Source organism: Geotrypetes seraphini, chromosome 7, assembly GCF_902459505.1.
Source record: "Geotrypetes seraphini chromosome 7, aGeoSer1.1, whole genome shotgun sequence".
NCBI classification, from domain to species: domain Eukaryota; kingdom Metazoa; phylum Chordata; class Amphibia; order Gymnophiona; family Dermophiidae; genus Geotrypetes; species Geotrypetes seraphini.
In genome coordinates this window covers 1,889,789-1,917,706 of record NC_047090.1, presented here as the reverse complement: position 1 = coordinate 1,917,706, position 27,918 = coordinate 1,889,789, and the positions used below count along the sequence as shown (strand labels likewise).

The 27,918-nt window shown below is 44.6% G+C and overlaps 2 protein-coding genes across 5 annotated transcripts in view; one reads left to right on the top strand and one right to left on the bottom strand.

Annotated features, from left to right (window-relative positions):
- The window catches only part of SCYL2 (SCY1 like pseudokinase 2), a 93,768-nt gene extending 86,983 nt beyond the window's left edge, over window positions 1–6,785 (top strand). For all 4 annotated transcript variants that reach the window (XM_033952644.1, XM_033952641.1, XM_033952642.1 and 1 more), the window contains one exon: window positions 54–6,785. In XM_033952644.1, coding sequence (XP_033808535.1) covers window positions 54–704 — 651 coding nt within the window. In that variant the 3' untranslated portion in view covers window positions 705–6,785. The remainder of the gene's footprint in view (window positions 1–53) is intronic.
- A 7,567-nt stretch (window positions 6,786–14,352) lies between these two features.
- The window catches only part of LOC117363647, a 135,028-nt gene continuing 121,462 nt past the window's right edge, over window positions 14,353–27,918 (bottom strand). Inside the window, exons 22-24 of the mRNA XM_033951738.1 lie at window positions 23,267–23,369; window positions 17,096–17,204; window positions 14,353–16,152 (exon numbers count right to left, since the gene is read on the bottom strand). Of these exons, the coding sequence (XP_033807629.1) occupies window positions 16,085–16,152; window positions 17,096–17,204; window positions 23,267–23,369 (280 nt within the window). The 3' untranslated portion in view covers window positions 14,353–16,084. The remainder of the gene's footprint in view (window positions 16,153–17,095; window positions 17,205–23,266; window positions 23,370–27,918) is intronic.

The following is a 27,918-nucleotide window of genomic DNA, read 5'->3' as shown; positions in this document are numbered from 1 at the left end:
TACTAGGTAGTATGAAAACTGTCTAACAGCTTTTTTTCATGTATTTTTTTCAGACAAAGGATCTGACAAGTATCTTAATGGAAAATAAACTGTCCTTGAACAGCCTTTCGATCAGTAATCCTAAAACCGTTTCTTCCAGTGGTTTCTCTTCTGTTCCATCTATGGGCTCTGGCATGGTATTTTCAGCACCTATGGACAACATAAGTACTGTAAGAAATGTGACTAATGGATTTAACTCTAATATGAGTTTTCAGACTCCTGGATTCCACAGTAACACCAACCAGAATGTCTTCAGTGGTTCAAGTTCAATGGGAATGGCCAACATGAATATGGCAGCAACCTCCAATATGCCAAACTACCTCGGCATGGGTGCTCCTGCTGGTCTTGTACAGCAGACGCATCATAACAAACCCACCGCTGACATGTCCGCTTTGGACAACCTCTTTGGTCCTCAGAAGTCTAAAGTTACTATGAACCAAATGTCCCAACCGAAACCAAACCAGTGGCTTAATCAGTTTCCATCACCTCCTGGACCCCAGGGCGTGAGTGGCTCAATGATGGCAACGCCAATGAATGTGTTGGGGCAGGCTGACTTTGGTATGCAGGGTAATCCTTTCTTTAACCCACAGAACTTTACACAGCCAGTGAATACCATGAAAAGCAGCAGCTCAGCTAGCAATGATTTAAAAGATCTTTTTGGTTAAAGCATTTTGTTCCATTTTATTGATTGGTAGTATTTAAGTCAGGACTTGCTGGTTGACATCTTTGTGTCTGTCCTTTAAAAGTGTCAGACTGACATGCACCTCTAATGGGCTACATGAGTGCCATTATCTCTTGAACAGACCTGTTGGGTTGATTTTTGGGTTCCAAGTCGTTGAGCAAAGACGGTTCCTGCTCATTTTGTTTCTGTGCATTGAAAGTCATACTCTGTCTGTTCACCTCCTTTACTGGGAAAAATTGAAACTAGGAGAAGCATTTTCTTCCTGCTGCTAGTTTTGCAGTTTATATCAATCTAACCTAATTACTTTCTGTAAATCACAGGAACAATTTGATTATGACTTGCAGTGTGTAACCCTCTTTAGTGCTGTGGGGGCATTCATATTCATGCAGCATGTGAGCTCTTGCGACAGCATTGGTTGATGTGGCCAAATCTGGATTGCATTGATTCCGAGTGGTTTCCAGTCTCTTTTGGGAAAGAGAAAATTTTGGGTAGATATGCTCAAAGGAACACAGAACAATGTTTGAAAATCCTAAACTATGTTGATGCTCTATTCCATGATTTCTAGCACACAGTTTCCAGTGAGAATTCTAATCAGGTTAAGAACTGACTGGCATTACAGTTAATTCTAGCAATACCAAAAACATTTTATGATGTTTACAAAGAATTTTGACCACACGATGAAATATAGAGGGTCTCATCACTGATACAGTGATTTATTGGGTATATTGGTATCCTCTTTGTAGACTGCAGGATGGATAATTATACTAAAATGTTAAAGCAAGTCTCTCTGGATTCCTTTATAGGGAACAGGCAAGCATAATAGTCTTTTTGTTGTTGTTAAAAAAACAGACCTATACAAGGCAATCTTAATCCCAAACACATCTTCTGAGTTGGAATATATAATACTAGTTTGCTAAAACTCATCTTCGGATAACATTTCATGACTTTTGATTCACATCTCATGACTGGTTTGACACCTGGTGGCAGGAGTTTGATGATTATGTAAAGGGGTAATCTTTGCTGATTACTGATTGGATAGCCTTTCTATAATCTTCTCAAGGAAAATGAGTCCTGATAGTGATTGATTGGAGCCATATGATTCCATTAAATAGCATGAATATTCTTATCCAGTTTTCTTCATAAATAAAAACCTGAGAAAAGTAGCATTAACATTATATAATGTCTTCTCATGATTTAGCACATATGAGTAATATTCCAATTTATCATTGGGAGTGGCAATGACAAGTTCTCACCTTTGAGTAACTTGGATACTGATATTACAAAAATCGCTTTGAGGTAAGGGTATGACATGAAACATCGCCTTTTATGTTACTAAATCCATTGCCTTTAAGCTAGTAGCTTTTTCTCAGACTAGTGCTGTATTATAACACTTACGTTTTCACTTTTAAAACAAAACAATAACCCTTTGCTGACATGAAGAAAGAAGTTCAGCCTGCCTGCATCACCAGTGCAACTGTTTTAAAATTCTTTCTATGTAGCTGAAACTCTTCTTGGGAGCCTTTGCTGGAAATATTTTGAGGAGCCATGTTAAGATGCTGGCCAAGAAGCTTGGAGATCTTATGTCTTAATGTAGTAGATGATGGCAGGTTAACGGCCAATTGGTCTTTCAGTCTGCCCAATTTATCATGTCATGCATTGTTAAGGATAAATATTGTAGCCAGTGGCGTAGTAAGGGGGGGAGGGGCGGGGGGCTGTCTGCCGCAGGCACCGTCTAGGTAGGAGTGCAGCACCCATCTTCTCCACCCATCCTCCGCTTCTTCCCCGCCCCCCCTCTGCCATGCATGCTGCTTCCCTTCCCCTGTACCTCTAATGTTCCTGGCATGAGCAGCAACCCCCAACCTGCTGTCGTGCCTTCTTCAGCTCTTCTGATGTCACTTCCTGGACCCGTGCCTAGGAAGTGACATCAAAGGGAGAGCCCACACAGGTGTGACAGGTTGAGGGTTGTTGCTCACACTAGGTATGTTACAGAGGTACGGGGCAAAGGAAGTGGTGCATGCATTGGGGGGGGGGGGTGGAGAAAGAGGGTGGGGCGCCACGGATTGCAGCTGCCAGGCAGAGAAGCATAGCCGCCTTATCCAAGAGATGAAGAAGCGACCTGAGTGGTCTCAACAGCCCATGAGCTACAGTACCTTTTTTTTCATTGGTTCCCCAGGACCAATATGTTTACTGGAGGCCTCTTTTTTTTCCGAAGATTTTGAAAATGTTTTTTAAAAAAGCTGTAGCATGGTTGTTTCAAATCAGGGATTTCAAAGTCCCTCCTTGAGGGCCGCAATCCAGTCGGGTTTTCAGGATTTCCCCAATGAATATGCATTGAAAGCAGGACATGTACATAGATCTCATGCATATTCATTGGGGAAATCCTGAAAACCCGACTGGATTGCGGCCCTCAAGGAGGGACTTTGAGACCCCTGTTTTAGATGGAGCAGCTTATATAGTTCAGGAAAATCTACTTGAATTTTGGATTTAGCCTGCCATTGATTTTATTCTTTAATTTTTCAGTTCCAAGAAACCGCAGGGCCTTATGTTGAGAATGTGATATGTTAAAACATTATTTCCATTTGTAAGCAATAGTAATATTTAATACATATTAAAACAAAAAAACCTCTTAGTTAATGGTTGCTGCTTTTTATTTCAAATTCTCGGGGACCAGTAGAAGTTTTAAGCTTTGTAAAGTTTGTATGTAGCATTGATACTTGTGGTAGGAAATGGTGGTGCAGTCACAGAATTTAACTGAAGTTCGGAAGAAAGAGTAAAATAATGTCTCCAATAGGTGATAGCTCACAATAGAGATTTGGATTGAACCTCTTTTTTTTTCCTTGCTTCTAAATCTGTCTAACTCAATTTTTCCCCTGGCTTGGGCTATATTTTTGCCTATATACTATCTCCCAGTGGCCATCGATGTATGTGAAACAGAAACCTAAAAATGTTCTTTCCCCAATCCTTATTGTAAAGGAAACGGTATACCAGAAAGATGGCAACAAAATATTTTAGTTTGTTTGTTTTTTGTTATATGTATTTAACTAGTTTTCCTCTACTCTATTGGATCTAATTTGAGAGAGAAACTGGGATTATCAATTGATTCACTGCAGTATATACTATGTACTTTGAGTTTCAATGAATTTGAAGTATTGCATATCCATGTAAATATAATATTGGTCTTCAGTAGGATTATTTTGTGTTTCTGTAAGAGGTTCACATCATTTTTACATGTTGATGAAAATATTTTGAACAAATAATTTAAGGAGTCGGTATAACTGTTAAACAGATGCCATGTGTGTGTTGCACTTTGTATATTTTAACTGGAAACAAAATCTATTCTGGTGATTTTTGTTTGTGTGTTCTAAGGCATGAATGTCACTTGAAACTTAAAAAATCCATATGGCCCATTTTAATATGTAATTATTGCGCTTGGCTATGTATGTTTAATTATTTTGCAAATTGTCGCTTCTAAAATGTTTGCATATCCTAAATGGCATACTTTCAATTTTGATTGAATTTCTACGACTTAACCACATTGGCAAATTAGGAGCAATGCAAAACGAGTTGTACAAGTTAAAACTCAAATCTACCAGGTTCTGGAAACAGACTTGGCTGTGCGCCTCTTTGGTTAATATTGCAGTGGTGCTCAAACTGGTCTTTGGGTATCCCCTTCCTAGCCAGACTGGTTTTTAGGCTAATCCCAGTGACTCAAGCAGGTTGGGTGTGTCTTGAGGGACTGGCTTGTGAACTCAGGTGCTCATTTCCAGTAAGTCAGTGGATGCAAGCTCTAATCTAGGGACTGACAACCATGTCTTATCAGCCTTCCAAAATTTTGCATTGGTTTTTTGTTTCCGACAGCCAGTATAATTTGCAAAGAACATATTCCACTTAGATTGCAATATTTTATGCAATTCTTAAAATGAAGTAGGACTTCTTTTCTTGAATGTTTACAAATTTGTAAATATAGGCATTTGGGGCTCTTTGAGGGTACAAAAGTACTCTCTTGCTGGGTACTTTTCTCCAGTGGGCTCTAATGTGTGTATCTGTGGCACTTAGCAAAAGTTGGTGTTAAGTCAGGGAGGTGGCGAGAGTACGATGGAGATGGTTCATGGGGTGTTTTATCAGATTTTGTCAGCTGAAATTTAAAATCAGAAACCCTACAGGTAACTGGTAGCAACATATTTTTTTTTATTCCTGGGGTAATACCGTGTAGGCACCGACAGTTTTTCTTCATTGCCCTTCCCCCCTCCCATCCCGATTGCAGGGCAAGAGGGAGATATGGAGCACAGTACAGATTGAGCTGCTTTCTCCAAGCCTGGATGCTGTTCAGTGCATGGTTCAAAGAAGCAGCTGGGCCTAGGATGGCAGAGGGAAGACAAGGCCTCATCCCCAAGGCATATGTGCTGCTGCCGCCTCTGTATAAGAAGGGTGGGTAAGGGTTGGGGAGGATGCTTAGGGTGGCAGGCATTACAAGATTGAGGGTATGGAAAGAACAAATTTTGGGTTGGAGGTAGAGATGAGGGCAGAGCAAGGTTTGGGCTGTAGGGAAAAGGAAATAATAGTGGGGATAGAGAGAAGGTGAAGTGGGGTATGGGCCTGGGATGGAAAAAGAAGAAATGGGAGTTTGTGTGCTTGAAGTGGGAGAAAATGAAGTATTAAGAAGAGGGGAGAAGGCTAAGGGGTGCAGAGACATCTATGTTGGGAAAGTTGAGGATGGGGGGGGAGGAGTTGGCTTAACGGTGAAGAGATCCTGTGCAGCAATTTTCAAAATATTTTGCATAAAATTTCATTTTTTTCTTGCACAGAATTCTGTAGAATATTTCAATCAACCCTATTTTGGGAGGGGGAGCCAGTACTCATCTGAGGCTCTAACAGGTAGTTGAAGTGTCCTAAATAAAGTTGAGCTTTTATTTTTAGGTTTGGTAGGCATGGCACAATATAACAAATTGTGCTGTCAAAATGCACCGATTGTGTCCAAACTTTAGAGAAGGCAAACGCCCTTGATTTGATAAACATGAGGTGAACATTTAGAAGTACTAGAAAATGCCTACATCCCATAGTTTTCATTTCTTTTCTTGGTTTTGTATGTATTACATGGTAACCCCTGGCACATAGTTTAGCATACTAATTTAAAATCCAGGCGATGATACTAAATAAAGATTCTTCTATCACAGGAGTGAGCAACCATGGTCCTTGAGAGAGCCACAACGAAAATGCATGAGATTGATTTTATATGTACACATCCCCCTCCAAATTCGCAGGCTTTGTCTGGGTGGCCCACCCCCACCTCCTGTACTTACTTTTTAAAACCTGGTGGTCTAGCAGTGAAGCAGGGCAGGAGTGATTTTTCTATGCTCCTGCCTGTGCAGAACTGGAAACAAGAATGGCTGCTGAATTCCTATGAACTCGCGGAAGACATTTTTGTTCCCAGCTTTGCGTGGGGCAGGAACGTAGGAAGATCACTCCTGCCCCGTTTCACCACTAGACCACCAGGCTTTAAAATGTAAGTACAGTGGAGCGATCCGAGCGGCAGGGGTGGGTCAGAGTTGGCCCTGATGTTGTTCGCAATTTTTTGGTATTTCCGGGCCGGCTTTTCCCCTAACCCCTGTGAATATGGAGGATGAAGTGTTCTGCTTCCATTATATGCAAATAGATCTCATGCATATTCATTGTGGAAATTTTGAAAACCTGGATGGATTATGGTTGCTCACCTCTTATTCTCTCAGAACATTTTTTCATCTGATAACTGTGGAGATTTCTACACATACTTTATTCTCTTTGTTCACTTATCTGTGGCAGAATCTATATATTTGGAAAAGACTGTTTAAAGTTCCTGCTGTATATATCATCACTGTGGTGACAGACCAGTGTGTTTGAATTGTCGTAGCATGATGTTGTATTTCGCTTTCTTGGGCGCAACATCACTCTTCACAAATAAAAGGATCTATTCTTGTATCAACTTTTAGAGTGCATATGAAGTATATAATAAATGTACAGTGACCTTTAAAAAAAAACAAAACGCACCACTTTGTACTGTGAATAAATGTAATTTTTCAAATATGAACTTGTTAAAGAAATAGATTTTTTTTCTATTGTGGTAGAGAGTAATTTTATTTTTCTGAGCGTATTATAAAGTGATTTGGCCTCCTCTTTAAATTGTGTGATGAATGAAATGCTTTGTTTTATTTATATTCTGAATTATTAAAATGTTTTTCCTTTCTAAGAGTGATAGATCAATTTTATGTACATAGAACATTCTTTCCATATTTTGCAGTTTATGGGTCACCAGAAAGACTAACCTCAGCTAGGGTAGAAAGCTCACTTGGACATAAGAATTGCCTCTGTCGGGTTAGACCAGGGGTCCATCGCGCCCAGCAGTCTGCTCCTGCGGTGGCCCTCCAGGTCTCCTTGACCTGTAAGTTCCCTCCACCTGAATTGTTTATGCCCTAATCCTAAAGTACCATGTAAAGTACCCCTCTATCTATACCCTGTAATCCCTTTCTCCTTCAAGAAGTCATCCAAGCCCTTTTTGAAACCCATTATTGTACTTTGTCCTATCACCTCTCCTGGAAGCACATTCCAGGTGTCCACCACCCTCTGAGTGAAGAAGTACTTCCGAGCATTCGTTTTGAATCTGTCTCCTTTCAGTTTTTCTGAGTGCCCTCTTGTTTTTGATGTCCCTGCTAGCCTGAAGAATCTGTCTCGCTCTACCTTATCTATACCTTTCATGATTTTATAGGTCTCTATCATGTCCCCTCTAAGTCTCCGTTTTTCCAGGGTGAAGAGCCCCAGCTTCTCCAGCCTTTCGGTATAAGCAAGGTTTTCCATGCCCTTAATCATTTTTGTTGCTCTTCTCTGGACCCTCTCAAGCATCACCATATCCTTCTTAAGGTGCGGCGACCAGTATTGGACGCAGTACTCCAGATGCAGGCCTTCCCAGAATTTGCCATAGCATCCAAACAACCCAATAGAATCTCATGGTCCACCAAGTCAAAGGCAGGAAATATATCGGTATTATATATTTTATAAGTAAGGTGGTTATTTGAGTCCAGTATAGAGAGCTGCACGGGAACAGGGACGATGGGGATCCCGCGGGTTCCCCCTTCGGGTCGCGGGGATTCTGTGGGGACGCCCCCGAGGGTCGCGGGGATCCCATGGGGATGCCCCCTAGGGTCACAGAGATTCCGTGGGGACGCCTCCGAGGGTCGCGGAGCTGGATGTACTCAGCCGCGAGGCTCGTCTTCTCCCTACCTGCCCTGCCGCAGCACACAGCCGAATGGAAGTCTTCCCGATGTCAGCAAAGCCCTCCCTCCCTCCGACGTCAGCACTGACATTGGGAAGACTTCCGGTCGGCTGTGTGCTGCGGCAGGGCAGGTAGGGAAAAGGCAGTGGCGTATCAAGGGGGGGAGGGCGGTCCGCCCCGGGTGCAGCACAGCCGGCCAGGTCCCCTTACCTTTGTGGCGCTTCCCCTGACCGACCGACCAACAACAGGCCCGGTCCAACAAACCTCCCTGCCCTGTAGCCGCAAATCTAAATTACTTTCTTACAGCAGCTTCAATACTCCAGCTGCTGTAAGAAGGTAATTTAGATTTGCGGCTAAAGGGCAGGGAGGTTTCTCGGACCGGGCCTGTTCTATTGTCAGTTGGGCGGGGAAGCGCCACAAAGGTAAAGGGCAGGGAGGGAGAAAGGGAGGAAAGGTTGAGTGGAGAGGAAAAGACGCTTAAGGTAAAACTGAGGGGGAAGAAGGACGCTGAAACACTGGGGAAGACAAAGGGGTGGAGAAGGATGCTGAAAGGACATGGGGAAGATGGGGGTAGAGAAGGACGCTGAAAGGACATGGGGAAGATGGGGAGGAGAAGGAAGCTGAAAGGACATGGGGAAGACAGAGGGGGGAGAAGGACGCTGAAAGCACATGGGGAAGACAAAGGGGTGGAGAAGGATGCTGAAAGGACATGGGGAAGACGGGAGGGGGGAGAAGGATGCTGAAAGGACATGGGGAAGACAAAGAGGTGGAGAAGGATGCTGAAAGGACATGGGGAAGACGGGGGGGAGAAGGATGCTGAAAGGACATGGGGAAGACAGAGGGGGGAGAAGGATGCTGAAAGCACATGGGGAAGACAGAGGGGAGAAGGACGCTGACAGGACATGGGGAAGATGGGGGGAGAAGGATGCTGAAAGGAAATGGTGGAGAGAGAGTGGGGAGAAGACTGGCAGGGAAAAAGACAGAGAAGCCAGACTATGGGGGGAGCGGAGGGAAGAAGATGGGTACCAGACCAATTTGGAAGGGAGGAGAAAGGGAGAGGCACAGTAGCAGAGCAAATGGAAGACGCAGAGAGAAGAGAGACAGTGGATGGAAGGAATTGAATGAGAACATGAGGAAAATAGAAACCAGGCAACAAAGGTAGGAAAAAAATTCTATTTTTTTTTTTTTTGCTTTAGGTTAAAGTAGTATATTAATTAGTTGTGTTGATAAAAATTTATAAACATTAGAGGCTCTGGTAGAAACCCGTTTACAAAATATGTATTCTTCCCAATTAGTATTTCCAAATTAATAAAGTCTTTTTGCTTATTTGTAGTGTTTTCTGAGATGGTTTTCAATACAGACACATTTATACCAATCTGTTTGGTAGACACTGGGCTCCTTTTACGTAGGTGCACTAGGGTTTTTAGCGTACGCACAAAATTACCACACTCTATACTGCCTCCTAAAAAGGAGGCGGTAGTGGCTAGTGCGCACGGGAATTTAATGTGCGCTATTGCACGCGTTAAGGCCCTATCGCACCTTTGTAAAAGGAGCCCACTGTGTTAAAAGCATGTGTTGTAGACCACAGGTATATACTATAGATCTGCCTCGGTCCATGTTTCGGTACAAAGATATTGTTTATTTTTTTATTGTTTCTTCATACATTAAGCAGTAGACAAATTGATATTAACATCAAGACTTACTAAACCAATAATTAAATCAGGAATAAAACAATTTAAAAATAGATAAAAATGTATAAACATTACAGGTAATTGAGAATTAAAATAGTGAACACATGCATAATATACCCTGCAACCACATATAAAAATGAGTGTAAAGGAAATAATATTTCAGATTTTGAAATTGTTATACTGTAACGCTAGAGTGAAATATTATAGAGCTGAATATTTAGAATTTGTGGATAGGCCAAAAAAAGAAAATTTAAAGAAGTGTGCAATTCAAAATATACCCAGCAGATGGCAGACTTGTAACATCGACCATTAGACAACCACTGAAAAAGAATTCCATAAATACCAACATCATCAGAGAAAAGTTATGCTGCATCCCAAAAAGTTTCATAGGATCCGAAACTTGAGAGGAAATTTGAAATATATACACAGCACGATCATATAAAGATCGCTTGTGGCTGAGTTAAAAAAGATGTGCTAAAGACTGCGAGGTTGTGTCATGGTGTGGTGAACGTGGTAACAAAAGATTTTAGATGGAAAAGAGAATAAAAGAGAGAGGGGTGCTATGTTCAAGAATGGACATATATGAATGCTTGTGGCCCTATGTAGCAGTGTTGTAACTAACAATGGGGTCCTTATATTAAGCTACGCTAACCGATTTAGCACGCACTAAATGCTAAGATGCCCCTAGGAATATAATGGATGTCTTAGCATTTAGCGTGTGCTAAATCGGTTTGCACACCTTAATAAAAGGACCCCAGTATCTGAAACCACCTTTGAAAGAAGGTGGTGGAAATTAACAAAACAGAACATTTTTTTTAAATGAGGTAAAAGAATCCCCAGTGCCAAGACTGTGGAAATGAGGCACCGGAATAACCTGCACAGACTGAGAGTTGCATAACTCCATTAAATCTTCAAGGACAGATGGAGATAAACTGTGCTTAGCAGCAGTTAAGAACCCCAAAAGGCTGGGTGGGGGATTGGAGTAAATGCAGTAGTTGCTGAGTTGGGTTCATAGACAAAATCGCGTGAGACAACGGCGCGCCGACAACTGAGCGCAAGGTTGACGGCGCGCTGAAGAAAAGCACTATTTTAAAGGGTTCCGACGGGGGTGTTGGTGGGGAACCCCCCTATTTTACTTAACAGACATCGCGCTGGCGTTGTGGGGGGTTTTTGCCTGTTTTTTAGGGGAAAAGTTCAGTTTTAAGTATAATGTGGGGGGTTACAACCCCCCAAACCCCCCCAATGGCAGCGCAATGTCTGTTAAGTAAAGTGGGGGGGGTTCCCCCCCACACCCCTCCATCGGAGCCCTTTAAAATAGTGCTTTTCTTCGACATGCCGTCAACCTTGCGCTCAGTTGTCGGTGTGCCATTGTCTCGTGCAATTTAGTCCCGTCACCGCTGAGTTGTGTGAGCATTTACCCAAAGCAGACAAATTACCGCTGAATGGACATTTACTATGTTATGGTACAAGATCTTGGTTGGGCCCTGTGATCGGTCAGAGACCTGAAACTACTTTGTCTCTGAGCAAGAGGACAGCAAAATGACCGAGTCCTGTATGGCTAGGGCAGGGGTCTGCAACCTTTAAGACATAAAGAGCCACTTGGACCCGTTTTCGAAAAGAAAAAAAAACTTGGAGCCGCAAAACCATTATAAAACAAATCTAACACTGCATATATTGTTTCTTATCTTAATGCTATATACAGGATCACTAAATTGAAAATAAAATCATTTTTCCTACCTTTGCTATTTGGTGATTTCATGAGTCTCTGGTTGCACTTTCTTCTTCTGACTGTGCATCCAATCTTTCTTCCTTTCTTTCAGCCTCCTGTATGTTTCCTCTCCTCCAGACCTCATTCTCTCCCCCAACTTTTTCTTTCTGTCTCCCTGTTCCCCCTTCTTTCTGTCTCCGTGCCGTCCCCCAAGCCACTCGGTTTGCTGCCACCGCAATCGGGGAACAGCCCCCAAGCCACCGCCGTCCCAAGCTTTCCCTGCAGAAGTGTTGCGCTGACCAGCATTCCGCTCCCTGACGTCAATTCTGACGTAGGAGAGGAAGTTCCGGGCCAACAAGGCATTTCTCCTCATTCCATCCAGCCTGAGCCCCATCTCTCCTTGATCCAGCATTTCCCTTCTGTGTCTGTCAGAATTACCATTCCACCTATTTTCCAGCATCACCCTTCTTTGTGTCCATCTCACCTATATCCCTATCTCACCACTTTTTCAGAATCTTCATTTGTCTCTGTCCTTATCTTTACGCCATGTTCACCATTTGCCCTTTCAATGTCTTTATCTCCCCCCCCCCCCCACTTTTTCAGCATTACTTCTATGTCTCTATTTCACCTCCTCTTCATGTCCCCTCTTTATCTCTATCCTTATTCAGTAGGTCCTGCTTACCCTTTCTCTTCTTTGTGTCACTATCTCCATTTTCAGCTTTCCCCCCTTTTCCTTTGTTACTGCACCCTGTAGCTAGAATCTTTCCACCCTCCCTCCACTCCGGCCCAGCCCAGTATGAAATATTTCCTTTTGTTTCCCTCCCCTCTCACTTCTGCTCCCTCACCCACGAGTCCTGCATCTGGCCCTCTCCCTTCTACCTGCACCTGGCAACACCCCCCTGCTCCGCGGCTCTCTTCAGCAACTCGTCATTAGCAGTGATCAAGACAAGCTGCCGACATCGAGGCCTTCCCTCTACGAGTCCCGCCTTTGTGGAAAAAGGAAGTTGAAACAAGCGGGACTCGCAGAGGATAGGCCCCGACGTCAGAAGCTTGTGTCGATCGCTGCTGCTGAGTTGCCGAAGAGAGCCGCGGAGCAGGGGATGTGGCCGGAAGCAGGTAGAAGGGAGAGGGAGATAGGAAGGCTGTAGATCTCCGGAGCATGACACCGACCCCGGCCAGGATGATTTCTTTTTCAGGCACCTTACAAGTCCAGCGTCGCGGGGGAAATAGCCATGCTGAGCAGTGAGCTCAGCACTACACAGATGAAAGCCTTGCTTGCTGATTGGTCCGGCGGGGTGGGGCCGCCGGACCAATAAGCAAGCAAGGCTTTCATCTGTGTATGTGCTGAGCTCACTGCTCAGCATGGCTATTTCCCGCCGCGACGCCGGACTTAAGCTGCATGCCTGCGTGACACACTACCGGAGCCGCAGCAAAGGTGGAAAAGAGCCGCAGGTTGCCGACCCCCGGGCTAGGGTTACCAGACGTCCGGATTTTCCCGGACACTCAAAACCTGGCACTTTGTCCAGGGTTTGAAAAGATTTCATCCACAACGTGTCAGGCAGGAGGGCATCCTTGCATTTCCTGCCCAAAGAGAGCAGGTGGTGGGGCTGGGGCAGGACTGGGGCATGATGGGTGGAACTGGGTGGGTTTGGGGGGGGGGGCGGGTATAGGGGGTCTGGATTTTCCAAACAGAAAATCTGGTAACCCTATGTATGGCAAATTCCACTCAATAGGAGAAGTGCACTTCTCCTATTGTATTTCATACCACTCGGGATTATCTATAATAATAAAATGCTAAGCGCGCATGCGCACTAAAAAAAACGTGTTCCCTGAGATGTCCCGAAAATACGAGTGCGCATGCGCGCCTACAACGTCACCACAGCCTGCTCTCCGTCTCCACCTCGCGCCGCTGCAGGCCCCACACTCGCAACTCACACATCCGCTGCAGCCTAGCAACTCCGACCACAACCTTCCACCCTCAACCGCCTATGCCGGCTCAGGCTGGCGCGTTGAGGAGTCGGAATGCAGACCCGGAAGAGCGAAGGAAGCCTCACACTGAGCAACTTCTGCCACGGTCCCGGGTTCCTCTAAGCCTACCCTTCTCGCGGTCTGGCCGGCTACCTTAGTCCTTTGCCGCCGCCGCCACCCCCTTCCCTTCCCTACCCGCGGTCGACAAAACTCTTGCCTCCAGCAACCGACGCAGCACTGTAAACACGTTGTTTCGCGGACTCTACTGCCTTCATTTGCTCTTCCGTTTCTCTGATGACGTCATCAGGGACATGGAAGAGCAAATCGGGGCAGTAGAGGCCGCGAAACAACGTGTTTACAGTGCTGCAGCGGCTGCTGGAGGCAAGAGGTTTGTCGACCGCGGGAAAGGAAGAGGGGTGGCGGCGGTGGCAAGGGACTAGGGGAGCTGGCCAGACCGCGAGAAGAGAAAATCGCGTGGGCCACGAAGAGACAAGGAGGAACTGGGAAGAAGGAAGAGGGAAAGGGGCCTGCTTTGGGGTAAGGGTGTGCTTGGAGGCACACAGCTTTGCTTGGGGGGGAGACAGAAGGGGGCCACGGAGAGACAGGGAGGAACTGGAGCTGGAGAGGGAAAGGGGCCTGCTTTGGGGAAGGGCTGTGCTTGGAGGCAGACAGCTTTGCTTTGGGGGGAGACAGAAGGGGGGGCCACGGAGACACAGTCAGGGAGGAACTGGAGGGCCAGAGGGAAAGGGGTCTGTTTTGGGGGAGGGGTGTGCTGGGAGGTAGATAGCTTTGCTTGGGGGGGAAAAAAATGGGGGGCCACGGAGAGACAGTCAGGGAGGAATTGGAGGGGTAGAGGGAAAGGGGTCTGCTTTGGGGGGGAGGGGTGTGCTGGGAGGCAGACAGCTTTGCTTGGGAGGGGAGACAGAAGGGGGACCACGGAGACACTGTCAGGGAGGAATTGGCAGGGTAGAGGGAAAGGGAGCTGCTTCGAGGGGGCAGATCATTTTGCTTAGGGGGGAAGACAGAAGGGGGGCTACGGAGAGACAGGGAGGAACTGGAGGGGGAGAGGGAAAGGGGGCTGCTTTCTAGCACCCGTTAATGTAACGGGCTTAAATACTAGTATATATATAAAACCCTATTATGGCTCATAATTTTGGGTGACTCGTATAGCTGGTTGGCCTACACTCTGAGTATGAGAGTAGTCATCAACTGCAATGGTGAGCAGTAGCCGATTATTGTTCAAAAATTTGGTTTCTCTCCTTTGTAATTCACCCATTTGAGTTGGTGAAGAGGGGCTTAGGGTTGCCTATGTTAAGAGTGCATTCCAAGACATGGGGTAAGGGGGGAGGGGCTGAAACACAGGGAAAGTCTGGTATCTTAATTTTAAGCTCCTTAAGATCTTGGGCTAGTACCTTAACCCCCCCCCCCCCCCCAGTACAAACTTACACTGTGGACCCCTCTAGGAACTGGAAAATACCAACAGGCTGACCCATCTTTTATCTAAAATTCTAAAAACTGAAAACCCCCTCCTCCCCCCAACTGAAATGTTTCTTTGTAACATTGATGCATTATTAATTTGTCCAAAAAAAGCTGACTTTTAGCATCAAAAGTGAAACTTGAACCCAACTTTGTTTATTACTAATGACTGGGAAATCAATTTAGAGTGGTTTACATGAGCTTCTGTAAAGGTGTTACAATACAGACTGCATAGAGGTGTCACTTTAGAAGCACAGACACATGATGGCCCATCCACAGCATTTTCTCTTCGCCCTAAGATATCCCACATGCCTGTCCCACACTTTCTTGAGTTCAGACAGTCTTTGTCTCTAGCAGGAGACTAGTCCACACATCTACCACCCCTTCTGTAAAAAAGTATTAAAGAATTCAATCTATCTGATAGTGGTTCCCGTTCATCTTATCTTTCACTGGTGTACCTCTGAGGTGTCATATTTGTTGCCTGCTGCAGCACAGGCACATCCAGCTAGGGAGGAAACAGGCAGTGCAAAGGCAGGCAACGAATATGAATCACTGCAGATACTGATGTCATTTTATTCCAAAAATCCAAAATCGGAACAGTCTCTGGTCCCAAGCATTTTGGATAAAGGATTGTGAACCTGAGTCTATATAACTGGAGCTCGTACTGGTTAAAAAAGCATAAGGCATGAACCAAATCCAACATGAGGTAGTGTTTAAGCCCGTTACATTAACGGGTGCTGTCTGTCTATTTTCTTTGTCTCTCTCTCTCTCTCCTTGGACGCTGTCTGTCTGTCATTCTTTCTGTCTGTGTCTCTCCCTGGCCCCTCTCCCCCTGCCCTCTGTTGTGCCATGCCTGTTTTTGTTTTTTAAAAATAATTGTTATTGAGATAGCAGCTGTTCTTATCCTCCCTCCCACCGGCACGAACCGCTGCCACCCCTCTTCAAAGCAGCCTGCTGAGGTTTGCTGGCCAGCTGTAGCGAACCTCGCAGGCCGCTCTCCACCTCAGTAGCACGTTCCCTCTGACGCGATCGCGCATGCGCGCTTAGGGTTTTATTATATAGGATAATAACAGAAAGCATAGTTCATGAATAAAATAAATTATATGGCAGTAATTCATCAAAGTCGTCTTTGGAGACAAAAGTAAAATCTTTTGCTTGTTAACTGTGCATAGTCATGAAGCAAATTCCTCCCAGAATAAAAATAATTGATTACTTAAAATAGAAGATGGTCCCAGAATCCCATGTCCAGTACTGAAGGACATCTTCCTGAGAATGATTCATGGGCTCTGCTGTGTGCGTCGCACCTGTCTTCTTTTTTGAGTCTGTTGATTAGTTTGCATCATCGCTAGATGGGAAGAAACAAATGAACAATCATAACATGACATCAAAAAAGTTGATAACGGTGTTTAAGAACACTCTGTAGGAAGAATGCAATATATGATGTATCAGGATAGAGAGAAATATTTCTAACTAGTTTTTTAGCCCGTTAATTAACGGGTGCTAGAATAGATGTGTAGACTTAGGCAAATCTTTCTCTTTCTTTCTTTCTGTATGTCTGTCTTTCTCTCTTTCTCTCCCTGGCCCATTGACTATCTGCCTTTCTTTTTTTCTCTCTCCCTGCCCGCTGTTTGTCTCTTTATTTCTTTCCGTCTCTCTCCCTGCCCGCTGTTTGTCTTTATTTCTTTCTGTCTCTCTCCCCTATCCAGCAGCACCCCTTCCGTGCTCTCCCTGTCCAGCAGTAGCCCTTCTCCCTTCCTTTTACCTCTCCCCCCCGTTCAGCAGCACCCCTCACAACGCCGAAGAGCTGCGGTCATGTTCTCACACGCTGTTTGTGTACTCCGATAGAGAAACCAGCGTTTTTTACCTTTCGTCGCCTCATCTTCCATGTTGGTGCAAGTAAGAAGGGGGACACCATACCCACTATAATGTGACAGCCAGATCGGAAGAGCAGAAACCTCCTATCCCCTCTCCCACTCCGCACGCACACCCCCTACAACCCGTAGCACATCAACCCCAGCGGCCAACTGTCGGCGCTTGGTGGTATACTGCACATGTGCAGGCACGGCGCCACGGACTCTCAGAGTTTGAAGTGCGCATGCGCGCTAAGGGTTTTATTATAGCGGATATCGATAGTTGAGTCCTGATCTAACGAGATTTTTCCTTATAACAAGAACTGTCGATTTTATTGTATATGCATTAAATAGATCATGACAACCTCATCTTGGTCAAATATTTGTTCAGTAGTTCTTCATAAAAGAAGGAAAAAAACTTATAGTGCTAAACTGTACCTGAAAAGTCCAGATGATAGGTAAAGGATCCTGCTGAAAAGGTCATTGATCCCTGAGGGTTGTTCTGATAGCTCTGTTCTATATCTGCACTAGTGACTGAACATCCCAGCTATGAAAAGGAGAGAGAGGGTGAATACTCGCACTGAAGTAAAAGGAAGTGTCAGAATCTGGGCAATGCGGAGATAAAGTAAATTAACTGGAATTTTAAAAATAGAGCAACAAATTCCACAAAGAATTAAGCCTATGTTTTGGAACGTGATTACATCAAAAAATACCCCATAAGAGCACATAACATCTCATGAGAATTTGGCTATGTGACTCCCGAACATGTCTTCAAAAAGCAGAGATTAAGGTTTATGTAATGAGGGAAATGGGAAAGGAAGAAAAGGTTTTCTTTCTTATGAGATAATATTTAATCAGAATTTGCATACCGTGTGTGTGTTTTTAAGACTTTTTTATTTTAATGTAGAAATTTTGGACATTTAGGACTAAATTCTATATATGGTGCCAGAAAAATTGGTACAGAATAAAAGTACACAGTGCTATTCTCCGGGGGTGGTTTGAAGAGTTTGGCAAAAAAGCAAGTTAAACAACGCAGTCTCCATCGAGGGCTATGCACTTGGTCCAGCGAGTTTCCAGGTTTTAAGAACATAAGAATTGCCGCTGCTGAGTCAGACCAGTGGTCCATCACGCCCAGCAGTCCGCTCACGCGGCGGTCCCCAGGTCAAAGGTCAGTGCTCTAAAAAGAGTCCAGCCTCACCTGTGTACGTCCCAGTGTAGCAGAAACTTGTCCAGCTTAGTCTTGAAACCCTGGAGGGTGTTTTCCCCTACAACAGACTCAAGAAGAGCGTTCCAGCTCTCCACCACTCTCTGGGTGAAGAAGAACCTTTTTTTTTTTTTTTTATTTACAAGTTTATTCATTATTAAAACAAATAAAAATAGGAATAAACACCAATGTTAAACAAAATTATTACATTAAAGAAATAAATCTTTCAAATCCAAGTCCACATTATTAGGACTATAACTACACCCAATAGATCTCATAAAAATAAGGAGGTAATTAAAATTCTAACTTTAGAGAAGCAGACAATGTTCATTTCTTTACTTTATCACTTTTTATCAACCTCTGCAATAGTCTCAGGTAATTTATCTACTTTAGATTTATCTTTCAGGAAACTTTCCAAATGAGATGGATCAACAAAACTGTACTTATTATTCTCATATGTCACCAAACATTTGCAAGGAAATTTAAGGAAGAATAAAGCTCCTATAGCCAAGACTCGTGTCTTGAGTTGTAGGAACTGTCTTCTAAACTGTGTTTGCCTGAAGACGTCTGTAAACGCATTTAATCTCTGACCACAGAAGAAGAACTTTCTTACGTTTGTACAGAATCTATCCCCTTTCAACTTTAGAGAGTACCCTCTCGTTCTCCCTATCTTGGAGAGTGTGAACAGTCTGTCTTTATCTACTAAGTCTATTCCCTTCAGTATTTCGATCATGTCTCCTCTCAGTCTCGTCTTTTCAAGGGAGAAGAGGCCCAGTTTATCCAATCTTTCACTGTACGGCAACTCCTCCAGCCCCTTGACCATTTTAATCATTCTTCTCTGGACCCTTTTGAGTAGTACCATGTCTTCTTTTTTTTGTATCGTAGGACATAAGAACATAAGAATAGCCTTACTGGGTCAGACCAATGGTCTATCAAGCTCAGTATCCTGTTCTCATGGTGGCCAATCCAGGTCACTAGTACCTGGCCAAAACCCAATGAATAAAAATATTCCATGCTACCGATCCAGGGCAAACAGTGGCTTCCCCCATATCTTTCTCAATAACAGACTATGGACTTTTCCTCAAGGAAATGGTCCAAACTTTGCTTTAAACCAGCTACGCTATCTATCCATTCTTACCACAACCTCTGGCAACATGTTCCAGAGCTTTATCTATTCTCTGAGTGAAAAAAAATTTCCTCCTATTGGTTTTAAAAAGTATTTCCATGTAACTTCATCGAGTGTCCCCCTAGTCTTTGTAATTTTTGATGGAGCGAAATAGCATATGAAAAAACCTGGAATCTTGCTGGACTTAGGGCTCCTTTTACAAGGGTGCACTAGGGCCTTGCATGCTAAATTGCCCCGCGCACTAGCCGCTACCACCTCCTTGTGAGCAGGTGGTAGATTTTCGGCTAGCGTGCGCGCTAAAAACACTAGCGCACCTTCATAAAAGGAACCCTAAGTATATAGCCCTCGATAGAAACTACATTGTTTAACTTGCTTTTTTACCAAACTTTTCAAACCACCCTCATATACACCATACCTAAAGTTAGGTATGATTACAGAATATTAGGTGCAACCACTTTTCTGTGCAGTAACCCCTGCGTTCTATATATAGCACCTAAAGTTGCATGCCCAATGTTGGACACGCTTCCAAGATGTGCATGCAAATAAATTGGATAATGAATTCTGAGCCGTCAACAATAGAGTGCAAACAACCAATTATTGATGTAAATTAGCATGCATGAAAATTTGCAAGCACATCTGGATGTATGCTATATTATAAGGTCGTGCCTCTCAAGGCACAGTGGTGTGCGCTGAAGAGATTCCCAGTGTGCCACGAGAGATACAACCGCCCAGACAAGCATCATTCTTTTATTTTTATTTTTTATGCAGTCGTTATCCTAACTTGAGCAACAAAGCAATGAAGGCTTTGTGATTGTTTGGATCTTCTTATCTTTGTGAATTTGGGATTTTCAGCTCTGATGGAAATTAAATCGGGAAAAAAAGAGAGTGACTGCAGATGGTGGATGATGAAATGCGTGTTTGCTTGTCAACTATCTGTAAGGTTTGTTAGTGGGGCCCCCACAATGTATGGTTGGTGGGGGTCACTTGAGCGGCGCCCTTACAAACGCCAGGTCCCAGGTTCAGTTCCCTCACTGAAGATTCACCAGGAAGTAGAATCAAAAAGGCACTGCCAGAGGTGATTGCATAAAGAATATATTATAGAAATAGGCTTACAGAAAAGCAATATTTATGAGCATTACAATTAATGAGAGAGCAACGCAATTTCCCTGTCTTACAGAGTTCAGAGGAAAAGAGAGACATAGAAGCCTGAAGTTCCAGGGAAAGGCAGAGAGAGAGAAAAGGGGGATGGGGTGATGGTCCAAGCTTCGTGTTCCATAGATAATGAGAAGGATAGACAGAGAAAGAGAGAGCTCAAGAGAAACAAGAGAGGACCAGAGTGCCAAGAGCCAAGAGAGGGGGGTGATGCTGCGAGGGGGCTTTTATAGTTTGGAAACTTATTCTAAAAACCAGAATCTATTGAGCTACAATAGAAGTTAAATCTCCCCCCTCCTTCGTAGACAGGAGAAAAATAGGCTGTAGTCATATATGTATTTCCAGTCTGTCTCTGACAATAGTTTCTGATTAACTTTAGTTATCTGTGCACCTGGATCCATTGTCCTAAGTACCATTTTATTCAGACATTAACACATTAACACCTTTTAGCTAATCATGATTCAATCAGGGCTACTTAAAACAGTCTCCCTGCCCTCAGGGTCTATCTGCATTCACATGCCAGAGTCAGATTGATATAATTTCCCATAGGCCTTCACTGACATTAGTAATGCCAACTGAAAATGCTGAATGGTAGCGATAGCTATGCTGACACTATCGAGCCGCGTTTTGAGTTAATTTGCACTCAAAAACAAGCACATCCATCATATTGATTAGCAATTCTATTCTCTCTACTTTAGTTTCACCGTTGTTACAATTACCCATACATAGCTTAAAGAGCTTAAATAAATAACAATCAGAATTTAATTTTTTGTTGGTTTTGCAATTTTATAATTTCAATTATAATGTACTGCAAAAAACATTTGCGTCCGTTTAGTGTGCCAGAGCTAAAAAAAAACGTTTGCGAGACACTGCTATAAGACATAGCACCTAATTCCCATGGGGGCATGGCCATGGGCGTCAGGGGTATTCTGAAAAGTTGCATGCAGAAATACAGAGTACTACCTAGCTCAGGGGTGGGCAACTCCATTCCTCGAGGGCCGGAATCCAGTCGGGTTTTCAGAATTTCCCCAATGAATATGCATTGAAAGCAGTGCATGCAAATAGATTTCATGCATATTCATTGGGGAAACCCTGAAAACCCAACTGGATTCTGGCCCTCGAGGACCGGAGTTGCCCACCCCTGGCCTAGCCACACCTAACTTGGACACCGACATTTACCACAGATTACAGCAGGCTTAGTCCAGTGCCCATAATTGAGGCTCAAGAGCTATATTAAGCACTATTCAATAAAAAGCGAACACCCTTTATAGCAGGGGTGCCCAATACGTCGATCACGATCGACCGGTAGATCGCTGAGCCATGCGGTTTCCTTTCTGAGTTGACCAGCTTTCTCTCTGGCCTCCTGCGCATCCCTTTACTTAATTTTAGCAGGGAGCAGCCTGCAGAGACGATCACCAGTACTTTAGTGATCCTTCCTGGTTACCATAGGCTCAGGAACTGTCTTCCTTCTGCCGCAATCCTGCCTCTGATGTCAGAGGAGGGGCGGGACCGCGGCAGAGGACAACAGCTCCTGAGGCCTATGGAGGAAAATACAGGCCTTCCGGGGGGAGGGGGGTAGTCCTACGGGAGGGGGGGACTTGACAGGCCTTCAGGGGTGGTGGTGCAGGCCTTTGGTGGGGGGTGCAGGCCTTCAGGGGGGACAGGCAGACCTTCAGGGATGGGGTGCAGGCCTTCAGGGATGGGATACAAGCCTTCAGGAATAGGATGCAGGCCTTCAGAGGTGGGGTGCAGGCCTTCAGGGGGGACAGGCAGGCCTTCAGGGATAGGGTACAGGCCTTCAGGGATGGGATACAGGCCTTCAGAGGGGACAGGCAGGCCTTCAGAGAAGGGGTGCAAGCCTTCAAGGGGTGTAGAAGGGAGGAAGGGGGGTTCAAAGATATGTGCATAGGGGGAAGAAATAATGGGTCTAAAAACAGAGGAGTGGGAGAGAGATGGTGGACAATGGGATTTAGAAAAGGAGAGAAGTTGGACATAAGGGATGGTGTGGAAGGGGGACAGAGATACTGGATAGGAGGGTAGTTGTGAAAAGGTGGATCTGTGGATGGAGACGAAAAAAGGAAAGATGCCAGACCTCCAGGGAAGGGAAGAGAAACAGAAGGGGAGGACAGAGATAGAAGATGGATGGTTAGCATGGGGAAAGAAGGAGACCCTGGCAAGCAAGTTATCGGAAGACAACCAGAGCCTGGGACCAACAAGATTTGAATAATGACCAGACAATAAAGGTAGGGAAAATGATTTTATTTTCAATTTAGTGATCAAAATGTGGCCATTTTGAGAATTTATATCTGCTGACTATATTTTGCACTATGGCCCCCTTTTACTAAACCGCAATAGCGGTTTTTAGAGCAGGAAGCCTATGAGCATCAAGAGCAGTGCAGGGCATTCAGCGCAGCTCCCTGCGATAAAAACCGCTATCGTGGTTTAGCAAAAAAATAGTTGTTACTGAAGTGACATTGCATAAATTCATCTGCCTTGATCTCTTTGAAAAAAACCCCAGAATATAAATTATAATTAACATTTTCTCTGCGTACCATGTGCTTTGTGTTTTTTAAAATTTTATTGTTGGTAGATCATTTTGACTTGGTCATGTTAAAAGTGGCTCGCAAGCCCCAAAAGTGTGGACACCCCTGCTTTACAGAATAGCAATTAGTAATGAATTTTTTTGGGGGGGTGTTCAAGTTTCAGTGCCTTTTATTGAATTCCCTTCTAAATATATAGGGACATGCTGGGAATTCCACCCACCGCTAGCTTTGACTTAGCTGCACATTCATTTTTTAATTTATCATGTGATATGTGCAAACTAATGCCATACTCTTATAAGCCCCTAGGTCAGGGGTGTCAAAGTCTCTCTTCATCCAGTCGGGTTTTCAGGAATTCCCCAATGAATATGCATGAGATCTATTTGCTTGCACTGCTTTCATTGCATGCTAATAGATCTCATGCATATTCATTGGGGAAATCCTGAAAACCCGACTAGATTGCGGCACTCGAGGAGGAACTTTGACACCCCTGTCCTGGGTGAAAAAGGGTAAATTTAGCTGGTAACTGCTCAAACTAGGCTTTGACTTACATCGCCTTTTGACTGTTCATATATCCTAAGTCATACCTCTGTTTGGTATTCTGTCCACCTATTTTTTTCTCCCAGAAACTGCCAAATGAATCCACTGTTTAATGGTGTTCGCTGTTGATCGTCATCGATACCTAAATCACTTGAAATAACAATTTAGAAAATGCATTTATAGACTAGAATGTTACATTTGGTTGAATTTTTTTGAAAATCTTTACTGTGAATAAGCAACACTGACACTTTATTGGTATGGGGAAGAATGAGTTAGAATGGATGTGATTTACAGAACAATTAAAGGGGCATAATAAAAAAAAAAAAAACGCCATGTTGATGGGCACCCAGACTGCCCCTTCATTGGTTACCCTTGTTCCTCACACTTTAAACCTTTTTACCCACTCATAAACCTTTTGTTGATTCATGGTGCTATCAAGTTTTTATTAAAATTTGAGTCACTTATCTAAATTCTAAGCGAGATACAAATTAATATATTATTAAAAACATAAATACAAAAAAGTATAAACATATTAAAAAAAAAAAACCAACACCAATAACCAAATAATTAAAAGAGTTTAAGTAAAACATCAAATGGCGTACTAATTGGTTGACAATTTAACAGGCAAACATGAAACAGGAAGGAGGCTGGGTTGGAACTACAAGTTATACAGAAAAGAAAAAACAGATAAGGAATAAACAAAAGGGAAGGGAAGACTGCTATTTGTTTCTTTTTGAGAAAATCGAAAAATAAAGGAGTGAAAAATCAAGTATTGTATGCTTCTTTAAATAGGTGGCTCTTGAGTAGGCCTTTGAAACGAAGAAGGTTTTTCTCCTCCCTAACAGTCAATATCCGATGGTGAATTTCCACAGGTTATACTCCCTCTGCCCAAAAAAAGTGCACTACTGCCCATTCTTCAATGGTGCAATCTTGCAATGGAGCATCCATGTTTCTGATCTTACAGGCCTTATACAAGTACATATGCTGAATTTTGCTAGCTCCGTTCCGGTTATCATGTAATTTAACAATTGCCTTTAATTTTTGATTGCCCTCATATTTTGTGCTTGGAAGGTATGGATTATTTTTTTGGAGGGGGTTGGGGGAAGCATATTGTGCTACTTTGGGATTTTAGGTCTGCTCTAGTTTCATGTTTAAAATGAAGAGGAAAACTGTTCATCTTATAATTTAAATGGCAATATGTTTAAACTATTGTCATGTTTTGGAAAGGAGTATAATTCTATCAGGGCCAGTCCTATATAAGAACTGCCACTGCTGGGTCAGACCAGTGGTCCATCATGCCCAGCAGTCCGCACACATGGCGACCCTCTGGTCAAAGACCAGCGCCCTATCTGAGACTAGCCCTACCTGCGTATGTTCCGTTCAGCAGGAACTTGTCTAACTTTGTCTTGAATCCCTACGACAGACTCCGGAAGAGCGTTCCAGTTTTCCACCACTCTCTGGGTGAAGAAGAACTTCCTTACGTTCGTACAGAATCCATCCCCTTTCAATTTTAGAGAGTGCCTTGTTGTTCTCCCTACCTTGGAGAGGGTGAACAACCTGGCTTTATCTACTAAGTCTATCCCCTGCAGTAGCTTGAATGTTTCGATCATGTCCCCTCTCAATCTCCTCTGTTCGAGGGAGAAGAGGCCCAGTTTCTCTAATCTTTTGCTGTATGGCAACTCCTCCAGCCCCTTAACCATTTTAGTTGCTCTTCTCTGGACCCTTTCGAGTGGTACCGTGTCCTTCTTCATGTATGGTGACCAGTGCTGGATGCAGTACTCCAGGTGAGGGCACACCATGGCCTGGTACAGCGGCATGATAACCTTCTCTGATCTGTACGTGATCCCCTTCTTTATCATTCCTAGCATTCTGTTCGCCCTTTTTGCCACCACCGCACATTGTGGGGATAGCTTCATCGACTTGGCAATCATAACTCCCAAGTCTCTTTCCTGGGAAGTCTCTCCAAGTACCGCCCCGGACATCCTGTATTTGTGCTTGGGATTTTTGTTACCTACATGCATCACTTTACACAAAGTGTCTGGCCTAGGGCAACAGCAATGGGCAGGCTTATTATAGCACAACAAAGAAAAATGGGGAGACCCAATGATCCACAGTGAAAACGATCCACCGATGAAAACGAAAACTGTGGCTACAGATGTTCTGGAGATAATTTATTAAACACTGACATATAAAACCATGAAAATTCAATTAAAAAAGTACAATGATAGAAAATACTGTGATAAAAATCCAACCGGACCCGATATTTTCTATCATTAGGCTTATTATAGCAACATCTCAGTTCCCCTTTTCCCACCCCCTTCTCTTCCCAGACTGGTGTCAAGACAGACAATGAAGACATGGGTCCTTTAAACTCAAGTCTGCACTCAAAACACTGATTTGTCCTGCGCTATGGTGCTATGATTCTTCACTGGGCCAAATCTAGTTCTTGGTTCATTTGATGTGGCTGGTTAGGAAGATGTTGGCAAATGAAGGGCAAAATGAGGTGGAATATAGCATGTATAATAACAGAAAGCATAGTTCATGAATAAAATAAATTATATGGCAGTAACTCATGGCAGCTTTTCTCTCATTTGTATTTCCTGCTAACTCAACCCGGCCTCAGCTATACAAAAGCCCTCGCTTTCAGCTACTACGTCTTACCATTGCATGATGACTGGATGCTCTCCCAGGGGTAATATAAGCTGTTCTGAACCATACCTAGCCCAGACCTCACCAGGGAACAGATTTCCTAACTAAGGGACCTTTTTTATTTATTTAAAATATTTTATATTCCGCATATCCTACAATTCTATGCAGATTTCAAATTATTCAGGTATTCGAGCATTATCCCAGGACAAGCAGGCAGGTATTCTCACTAGTGGGTGATGTCATCTGACGGAGCCCCGATGCGGACGTCTCACAAGTTTCGAATCGCCCACACCGCGCATGCGCGAGTGCCTTCCCGCCCGATGCACCGGGCATGTCTCCTCAGTTCTTACTTTTCCGCGGAGCCGAGAAGTCCGTCTTCGACTCTCTGCGCAAAGTAATTTCACTTGTGCCTTCTAAGTCTGCGGTTTTGGGTTCTTTTACTCATAATCGTTGATTTTCGTTGTGTTTTATTGTTTAAAAAAAAAAAAAATTTTTCCTTCCGTTCAACTGGGCAGGCCACGTGGCTGCAGCCCCGCGGCTTCGACCTAGCGGCGGAGCTTTTTCGGCCTATGTCCCAGCCTATCACCGGTTTTAAGAAGTGTGTCAAGTGCCAGCGCACGATTTCACTGACGGACCCTCATCGACGCTGCCTTTAGTGTCTCGGGCTTCAACACCTTCCGAAATCGTGCCGGCCTTGCTCTACACTTACAGCACGTGTGTTCAAGCATCGCTGCTTCTTGTGGAAGTCGCTGTTCAGCATGGAGGCTTCGTTGGAGCTGACCTCATCGAAGAGTGCCAAACCTTCGACTTCCGCCTCGACTCTTCCATCTTCCACCTCTGTGGCCTCTCCTCAAGCCTGCTTCGTTCGTGACGGCTTTGCCTCCGCCGCCTGCTGCGGTGCCTTCCTCTGCCTCCTCAGGTCAGGTAGCTAAGCAGCCCATTCCCCCTGTGGTGCTCAAGGTGCCCAAGGCTTCTAAGTCCAAGCACCTGGGCGGCAGGGATCCCGATGTCCGTGCAGGAGGTCCCATTGCGTATGCGGATCCCTCCTTGCTGGCGTCGTTCCAGACCTTGCTGGAGAAGCAGTTCATCGAGCTCTTTACTACTATGGGGCCAAAGCTTCTCTCCCAAATCCAGCCTGGGCACGCGGGAGCCTCCTGTGAGGTCAAGCTGCCTACGGTGCCTCTACGTCGTACACTCTCGCTGCAGGGAGCCGAGTCTCTGCGAGTGTTTGGTCTGGCATCGATGCATGCATCGCAAGGAGCAGAGTCTTTGCCCATGCCTCTCTTGGAACCGCTTCCCTCGATGCAAGGAGCAGAGTCTTTGCGAATGCCTCCGTTGGAGCCGATTCCCTCGATGCCAGGAGCCGAGTCTCTGCGAGGGCCTCCTCCAGACCCGATGCCATCGATGCTGAGCCTCGAGGCCTGGCGGGTGCCTTGGGGTGCGTCTACTCAGCCACCTCTGCTTCGATCCACCGCCTCCAGCCCCATTCATTCGCTGGAAGCGTCGACGGTGCCTCGCTCGCCTCGACGATCGAGGCCGACTTCCAGGCACAGTTCTGGCCATCGCTCGAGGCATTCATCGAGGCATGACTCGCCTCATCAGAAGCAGCCTTTCCTCGAATATTTGCCTCCGGAGTCTTCACCTCCTCCTATGCCGGAGCTCGAAGACACTTTGGGATCTTTTTCTCCCTGCTGATCCCCGGCCTCGTTGGATCCGGAGGCCTCGTTGTCCTCGAGGCCCTGCTCTGGCTGACCAGCTGTCTTTTTCCTCTTTCCTCCGATAGATGGCTGTGGATCTGGATATTACCCTGGACACGGGGTCCAAATTTTCCAAGGAATATTTGGAAACGATGCATCTCCCTCAACCACCTGCTGAGTCCCTCCGGCTTCCTTTGCATAAGCTGCTGAACCAGACCTTCATGTGCTGTTTCGAGACTCCTTACTCCATCCCAGCTGTTCCGGGAGAAAATGGATGCCAGGTACCGCACTGTTCAACACAAGGGATTCGATGGGGCTCAGCTCTCTCATCAGTCTCTGCTGGTGGAATCCTT